Source organism: Crocodylus porosus, unplaced genomic scaffold (assembly GCF_001723895.1).
Source record: "Crocodylus porosus isolate Cpor-Errol unplaced genomic scaffold, CroPor_comp1, whole genome shotgun sequence".
Taxonomy (NCBI): Eukaryota; Metazoa; Chordata; order Crocodylia; family Crocodylidae; genus Crocodylus; species Crocodylus porosus.
Window position 1 is genome coordinate 28,836,275 of NW_017728907.1, and position 8,172 is coordinate 28,844,446.

At 45.4% G+C, this 8,172-nt stretch overlaps 1 protein-coding gene across 2 annotated transcripts in view; it reads right to left on the reverse strand.

The window, feature by feature from the left end:
- Nucleotides 1-4,170: 4,170 nt before the first annotated feature.
- S1PR1 (sphingosine-1-phosphate receptor 1) overlaps nucleotides 4,171-8,172 on the reverse strand; it is a 6,652-nt gene continuing 2,650 nt past the window's right edge. The window contains exons 1-2 of one of the 2 annotated variants that reach the window (XM_019531012.1): nucleotides 8,034-8,136; nucleotides 4,171-7,027 (exon numbers count right to left, since the gene is read on the reverse strand). In XM_019531012.1, coding sequence (XP_019386557.1) covers nucleotides 5,744-6,883 — 1,140 coding nt within the window. In that variant the 5' untranslated portion in view covers nucleotides 6,884-7,027; nucleotides 8,034-8,136 and the 3' untranslated portion in view covers nucleotides 4,171-5,743. Of the gene's footprint in view, nucleotides 7,028-8,033; nucleotides 8,137-8,172 lie in introns of those variants that run through there. The other variant, XM_019531013.1, reaches the window with a different exon arrangement.

An 8,172-nucleotide genomic window follows, 5' to 3' on the forward strand; every position in this document is an offset into this window, starting at 1 on the left:
GTACTTATTCCTGCCAAGGCAGGGGTTCGGACCTGATGATCTGCTCAGGTCCTTTCCGACCCTACCAACTATGAAACTATGAAAATTAAAAAGTTTTACCTTAAATACCTACCCCCAAACCTGCAAACTTTGCCACAGCAAACGCACCTGTAAGTGCACATCAGGAGGCGTTACTTCACTGTCAGGGCGGCTAGGATCTGGAACCAACTTCCAAGTGAAGTGGTGCTGGCTCCTACCCTGGGGGTCTCCAAGTCAAGACTAGACGAACACCTTGCTGGGGTCGTTTGACCCCAGTACTCTTTCCTGCCATGGCAGGGGGGCGGACTTGATGATCTGCTCAGGTCCCTTCTGACCCTACCAACTATGAAACCATGAAACCCTAAATTTCTATGATTCCATATTGTTGTACAACTATTTTCCAGTGGGGTCAAAAACCAGGAACATCAAACTATAACAAAATGAGCCCTGTGGATTTACAAAACACCTGAGAAAGGCTTGGGAGATTACAAGTGTCACAGAAAGAAAAGATTTTAGTGATTGTCATAGTTCTCACCTGTGTGTCCATGTTTTTGGACACTTAGCCAAGCTGAACCTGGCAAATTTCCCTAATACTGTAAAAAACAGCACAATAATTTAATATGTACTTCTGAACACGTACCTTAAAATGACATTGTGTGTCTATCTTTATTGCTCCTCAGTCGTTTCCAAATAAAAAGTGATCACCAGTAAAGGTATCACCAGTAATAAAGGTTTTGAAGTGCAAATGAGGACATCAGCTACAGTTACATAACTGAATCATTGGATTACCTTTGGTGATTCAGGCAACACACCAGGAAGGAATGGGATGGTGGTGTTTTTAACTCCCGTTTGTACCTATCCCAATTTTTACCCTAGGTCTCAGCATAATTTCCAGCAGCCCCCAGGGTTGTTTTACCTTATTATGACTCTGAATAGTCCCTACAGACAGCTCCTTTGACTCCGATGTCTTGAGCAGTGATTCTCAACCAGGGAGCCACAGCATCCTGGGGTGCCTTGCTATCCTTTCAAGAGTACACTAGGGTGCCATACAGCGTTTGCACTATTATGTGTGGAAACATGATTCACAAGATAAACCTAGAGATTTCATAGTGTCAGAAACATTCTGTCTTGTTGTGGTCATTCTGAGTCCTTTCCAACAGAAGAATTGCTCTATAATTTTTTCTGTAGTCAAAAAATGGGTGAAAACTAAGGGGTCGAATTTTCTGAGGGGTGCCTCAAGTCTCATGAGGAGTGCCTTGAGTCTAAAAAGGTTGAGAACCATTCTCCTAGAGTGTTCAGCACTCCAAATGCAGGCCTTCCATTACCAAACACACTCACTACCATGCTGTGTCTGCTACAGATATGCCCATCCTTTGCAGCTACCATGGGATGACATAAAGATTTTATTGTCACCTTCTGTCACCCAGAGAACTTTGCAATGGTGGAGTTCTTAGGGGAGGGAATCCAGATATTTTCAAGAGTCTTTGGGTTAAATCCTAGTTTATGTTAAGTGCTGACATAGCAAGCTACCCAGTTGGATGACTGCCATTTTTGGCACTTACACACAGCTTGAGATGTAGTTCTGGGGTCAGTGTGGACATACAGGTGTCTGCACACCCACTGAGCATGTTCAGTAGGACTTTGCTGTGGCTGGAGAGGTACCCAGTACTGTATGTTCACCCAGTTATGTACATACAAATGGGGGACAAGTCTTGAAACAGTAGCTGCACAAAATCCCCAAGACTAGCAGGGTTTAGATGGAGAAGGAACCTCCAGCTGAAAGGAAACTTCCAGTTTTTAGCTCAATAACTTAATGGATGGGGACTTTACCTAGGAAGTTGGTGTCCTGTACTCTAGGCCCCTCTAATCCAGAGGCAGCTTAGATTTATTTCCCAGCACTTACTACACCATAGATTCAGCCCCTTCTCAAAGCTGCCCTAGTGTCCCGTGCATTGAATAGTCACTGGAGGAAGTTCCTGTCCCATTGGGAGCAAGGACCTGATGAGAACCTAGGGTCCTCTCCCATATTGAGCATTAAGCCACATGCCACGCATGCTCTGGCTTTTTTCCTTCCTTCTGGCTTCACATATTTCCCTCTGTTGGCTTCAAAAGGAGGGTTGGAGAGGCCTGGATTATACTTAGCCTGCTGGTTGGAGCGCTGCACTGGGAAGTTGGAGAGATGTATCTTTTTAAATCCTCTCTGTATAGGGACAGTCTAGAACCTGGGTCTCTCACTTTGTGTGTGTGTGTGACTGACCTACCACGAGGCTATTTGGCCAACATATGTGAGGTCTCTTCTCCTTGTCCTTCCTTCAGGGAACTCAGGGCAATTTGATTTTGCCAGAGGGTGAAATATAATCTGAAACTGTGCCTAAGTGCCATTCAGACATGTTCAGTAAAATAAGCTGCTGCCGTTTGCATCTCAGAGACACTGCTTAGGAACAGAATGACTGAAGAAAGGCCACATTCTTTCTGATATAGTCTTTGTCCCTCCTTTGTAACTCTGCTGTCCTACAGGAATAAAAATACTTATTTACTAAATCTGCTTCATTCTCTTGCAGGAGCCTCTAGTATTCTTTACTTACATGCTCATCATTCCATACATTTGACTCTCTCCTCAAATGAGCAGGTCTGGCTTCAGCAGCAAGGGAGTAAGATTTCAGACATCTGCCTCAGGAGAGTCCCTTCCCAAAAGCTGACATCTACCTCTCTGTAGAGGGTTCGAAGGCATCCTCAGTATCAATTTTTATTAACTGCATGAATTGCTAGTGTTCAGAGGCTGTAGGCAAAACTGGGCCCCTACTGTACAAAGAAGTAGTGAGAAACAACCCCTGTTCCACTAAGCTTGCAATCTAAACAAATCAGTCCAAGGAGGCCATCAAGGCAAAGAGGAAGGAAGTGACTTATCCATGGATACAAAAAAGGTCAGTTTCAGAACTAGAACTCAGTTCCTCAAGGCCCAGTCAATTGTCCTATTTTTTCAATTACCCTACCTTCCATTTTGAGGTCTCAGGGCTGACTTCAGTAATGTATGGGTCTCATTCTGCCTCTCCACTTAGAAGTGAGAAGCACCTAGACAGAGGAGGAACATCTGCTTCCTACACCTATCAGTGCCCTAAGTTACTCCTGCCAGAATGAACTGCTGAGCCAAGAAGCATTTTATCTTTTACGCAAATGCAGGTGTAAGGTTTTTTGCAGCTTTGCTCGGGACACTCATTAAAAGGCAAGGAAGTGAGCATACATGAAATCACCCCTTCCGTACAGGGAGACAGATGGAGAGAAATTCCAGTCTGTTTCCACTCTTTTGTCTTCAGGACATTTTTGGAATTTCCTTCAGGAAGTGAAAGGTTGTGACCTAAAGCCTTCCTCGGTTAGCAGACTCCAGTTTCCCACAGTAAACCTTTCCCAGAAGTGACACACAGTGTAACAAGGTAAGCTTTATCTATATGCCCCAACTGCATCCTGTATGAGCTCAATGAAACTATAGTATTACCTAGAGAGAATGGGCGTGACAAGGGAAATGGAAGAGTCAAGCCTTGGAAGAAATACAGCAGATACTAAAATAAAGCTAGAGAGGTTGATAGAGCTACATTGATTTATAACATTCGAGGCTCTGCTTTTATTATATAAATATAAACCTTCCTGAAGCTAACAAGCTAACAACAACATGCACGCAACTACTTTTTTAAAAAGTTTTCTTTGTATTTTAACATAAAAATAATAAAGACGTGGTTGTTTAAAATACTTTCAATTTCTAATTCATAAGATCCTGAATTACATGGCATTTTACTTCTTCCACTCTAGAGTTCTCAAGTGTCCAGTATATCTCCTGTTTCTTCTTTTTCATCATGTCTCAGGAAAGTTTCTTGCCCTGCTGCATAGACTGAAGGAGCAAATCTATTTAGTCAATTTCTTTTATTAAAAAGTTCCCTCTCAAATCATGGACTTCCGCCCATTTTTCACTTTCCATTGGCCTACAAGTAAAGGTGTCAGTATGGATCTGTGTCCTTAATTGATTAGCTGGATCATGCAAACTCAGCATAATCCAATCCCTCCTGAAATTAAAGAGTCCTTCCCCTAACTTCTGTGAGCAGTGGTAATGCCCCAGGTCTTAACAACAGTACACACAAATATTATGATAGGAGCATCTTTAAAAAAAAAGAAAAGAAAAATCAGTTTATTAATGTTTATGTCAATAAAGCCATGTGCAAATTGAACAATAAAAGTCAGAAACTTTTTAAATACTATTTTTAAAACAAGAAAAAAATCAGTTTAATTGCACTGAGAATCATACTACAAAGGCAGCAATTTTTTTTACAAAACAACTCCTCTAGGAATCACCAATAGCTGTACATTAATTAATTATTCTCAGCTATCCCAGATAACGCTAATTTTGTTATCATAATGCTCTATGTGCATGAAGACTCCTGCATCTTATTAACTTACTTACATTGTACACATTCAACCCCATTAGCACAGGTTAGAAAATGCAGAATAGAAACAATGTTGTAAAACAAATACATTCAATGTAATGCAAGGACTGACTGATGTGGATTGAAAAATTGCAAACATCTTTGCTCAAATACTGAACATTCTGAAACCTAGAAACACCAGCATAAGTGCCAAAATGTGTATTGCATTTTGTAGGGAAATATGTTTGTAAGATCAAGCTATTGTAATTTCACTTGGACTAACAACATTTTTTTTTCCAATTTTTCTGATTCCCGTGATCTTCTGTTCATATTTTATCATCAGTCTTTATCTTTGGAAACACTGTGGACCAGCCCTGAAATTCTTGCTTGATTACAATTCCCACTGACATCAACAGTATTCAATACTATTACACTTTTTTTTTTTTTGCAAGTGTGAGAATCATCTAAAAGAGCAAAGAACTTTAGTTCTCTCTTGCAATTGTGGTAACAACTTATTTAATGAGAAGCAAGTCAAAAGAGATGTAGGACCAAATGCTGCTCTGAGCTAATTCTCCAGAAAAGTCTGTTGATTTTTTTAAGAGTTGCAGGGCTGGAGCCAAATGCAGAGTCTGGTTCACGTACTTAACCAGTAATAAGAACCTTCGGAAAAATTTGATATGATCTGGGTAAAAAAAATAAAACAAAATAAACCCTCTTGGATTCTACCAAAGAAAGCTTGTGACATTTAAAAACTTAGGTGGAGGGAAGCCAAACTGTGGTTGACCATGATCTAGATTACATGGGCGGGATCTCTTTCTTTACCATATGCTAAAGAAACTCTTCTGACCAAGGATGCCAGAGCTACCACTAAACTTGGTACAGAAATAGCTTCGTGTAAGGGGCTCACTGCAGTTGAAAGGAAAAATAACTTCACATTCTTCTCAAAGAACAACAAAAAAGTCAATTCTCCCCTCCCCCTCTCCCCTTTTCCACTCACACACACAACAGGCATCATTCCACCAAGGCATCAGTCTTTCTGAGTTACTAAGGAGACTTCAGGCTCTGAATACTCCCAACAATTCTGAACTGCCTCAGCGCAAAGACAAAACATGCTCCAGGGGGAAATGTTTTCAAGCCAGAACAGTCTGTCCCACTTCTTGAACTCCAGCCGCACAAGTGCACCATAGGCCTCTTCGGAACTAATGCTACCTTGCTCATGTACGCCACTTCCCTGCCTAGCTACTGTGAGCAAGAGGCTTCTTGCCTGTCAGATTTCAAAGCAGAGGCTTTGAAACCAGCTCCCGTGGGTATGTCTAGGAAGATGAGTTGATATTGCCTGAAGACACGATCGTCTCCGGGCAGTCACCCTCCTCCTTCTGTGGGTGGGAAGAGTTGTCAGATTTACTTCTGCTGAACTCCATCCCTCCTATAATAGGCCTTTTGACTTTGGTCCCAGAGTCTGCAGAGGGGCATTTGCAGCAAAGCATGATCTTTAGAAAGGCCCTCCGCATCTCTTTGTTCGTGAGGGTATAGATGATTGGGTTGGTGCCGGAATTGAGCACAGCCAGCACTAGGAAATACTCCGCTTTGAAAAGGATTGGACAGGCCTTCACTTTACACCCCACATCCAGCAAAAGCAGGATGAACAGGGGTGCCCAGCAAACAATGAAGGCACTGAGGACAATGATCACTGTCTTGAGCAAGGCTAGGGACTTTTCTGAGCTCTTGCTGGCTTTGGCAATGTTTTTCCGAAATGTTAGGCTGCGGCTCCTAGTCCTGACCATGGAATAGATCCTGCAATAGAGGGCCACAATGGACAACAACAGGACATTTAAAACGGTGGTGCAAAAAAGAATATAATGCTTATGGTAGAGGGGCAGCACGGTAGAGCACTTGTGCATGCAATCAATGCAGTTCCAGCCCATGATAGGGAGACCCCCTAGTATCACGGAGATAACCCAGCAGGCACTGATTAGCAGGAAGGAGCGGAAACTGTTGCTGTCATTGTGGAGTTTCATCTTCAGCATGGTGATATACCTCTCAATGGCAATAGCCAGGAGGCTGAACACAGAAGCTGAGAGGGCAACAAACATGCTGCCTTCCCTTAGAAACCACTGGGGAGGAGACAGAGTGTAGGTTTTGGGTCCAGATAATAAGAGGTTGGCAATATACGCCACTCCAGCCAGCAAGTCTGAAAGAGCTAGGTTTCCAATAAAATAGTACATGGGTCTGTGAAACTTCTTGGTTTTCCAGATAGTCAGCAGGACGAAAATGTTCTCTAAAATGATAAAGCAGCAAATAATGATAAAAACCACTGAGGTCACTTTTATTCCACTGTCCACTTTGTCGTTTAGCTTTCCTGTGTAGTTGTAATGCTTGTGAATGATGTAGTCGTTAGGACTGACAGAGAAGTTGCCAGTGGCTTTCATGTGGGAGATGCTGTTGGAGCCCATGGTCCCAGTCTGAGCAGCACTTCCCCAGCCAGCCGCCAGAGGGTGAAGTCCAAGGGAAACTTCAGCAGCCGCTCCAGTGGCTGTGTCCCCACCGTGGAGGGGCCAGTCTCTGGCACTCTTCAGACAGCTTCAGAAACCACAACCCTACAAGTGGGGGCACAGGGCAGAGTCAGAAGACGGGTTAGGAACAAGAGGGCAAGCTAAAATCCACGCCAAGCACCCCACACTCAGAAACTGCATCCATCACTTTCACTCCCCCGTTATAAATTGTGGATGAAGAAATGGGATAGGAAAAGCAGGAGGGGATTAAAAACCAAACCAACCCCACCATTTTTTAATGCAGAGGTGCCCAAATAAGGAGGAGGCAATGTGGGCTGCACCGCCTTGCTGGAGTCTGCCCAGTTTGGCGGCTGCCAGAGCACCCTGGTGGGGAACACAAGTCCCACCCTACTCCTCTGCCCCAGAGCCAGCCCCACAATTCAACCGGCTCAGGTTTGGGGGGAAAAGACGGCTTGATTCGTTGTAAATGCAATTAGGAGGGCACACGAGCCCGCCGCGCGGGCCGGAGAAGCTCTCACGATTTTTCCCTCTATTTTTAGGCCGAAGTGTGCTTGTGAGGGTGACGGGTGTGCACCGAGGTGTGAAAGCCAGAGATCAGCTCAGTGTAAACAGGAAAGCTGCCCTCCCCTCGCCGCTTGTGAGCCAGGGCAGCCTCGGCAGTTGTGCAGAAAGCAGGGAAAGGCAGAGAAACAAGCACAGCAGGGGGCTGAGGAAAGAGGCTGCGTGCGGGCGTGAGAGGGACACAGAGAGTGTGTGTGTGTGTGTGAGACAGAGTGTGTCCGTGCGTGTGCACGAGTGTGTGCATGAGAGTGACTGTGAGAAAGTGAGTTCGAAGTGTGTGATGTTGCGCGAGAGCGTGCGAGTGTGAGGGCGACCCAGCGAGGACGTGCGAGGGACCGCGCGTGAGACGGTGTGCGCGTGAGTGTGCCTCCCCCGCGTAACCGCCCGCGCCTGCGAGAGAACAAGAGTGACTTCGTGCGTGTGCGCGTTGCCTCATGTGCGCGTCCGACCCCCGCGCGCGGTGCGTGCGGGACTGCGTGTGAGTGTGCGCGCGGGGCCGTGCGCGCCGCGACCCGGGCCGGGCACTCACCTGGCTGCGGCGCTGGGCTGTGCGGACACCGCCTCGGCCGCGCTCCGCATGCTTGCCCCGGCTCTGCCCAGCCCCAGCGCCGAGCGCTTCCTCGCCGGCCGCCCCCGCGCCGCGCCGCTTAACTCCTTAGTGCCCCCGC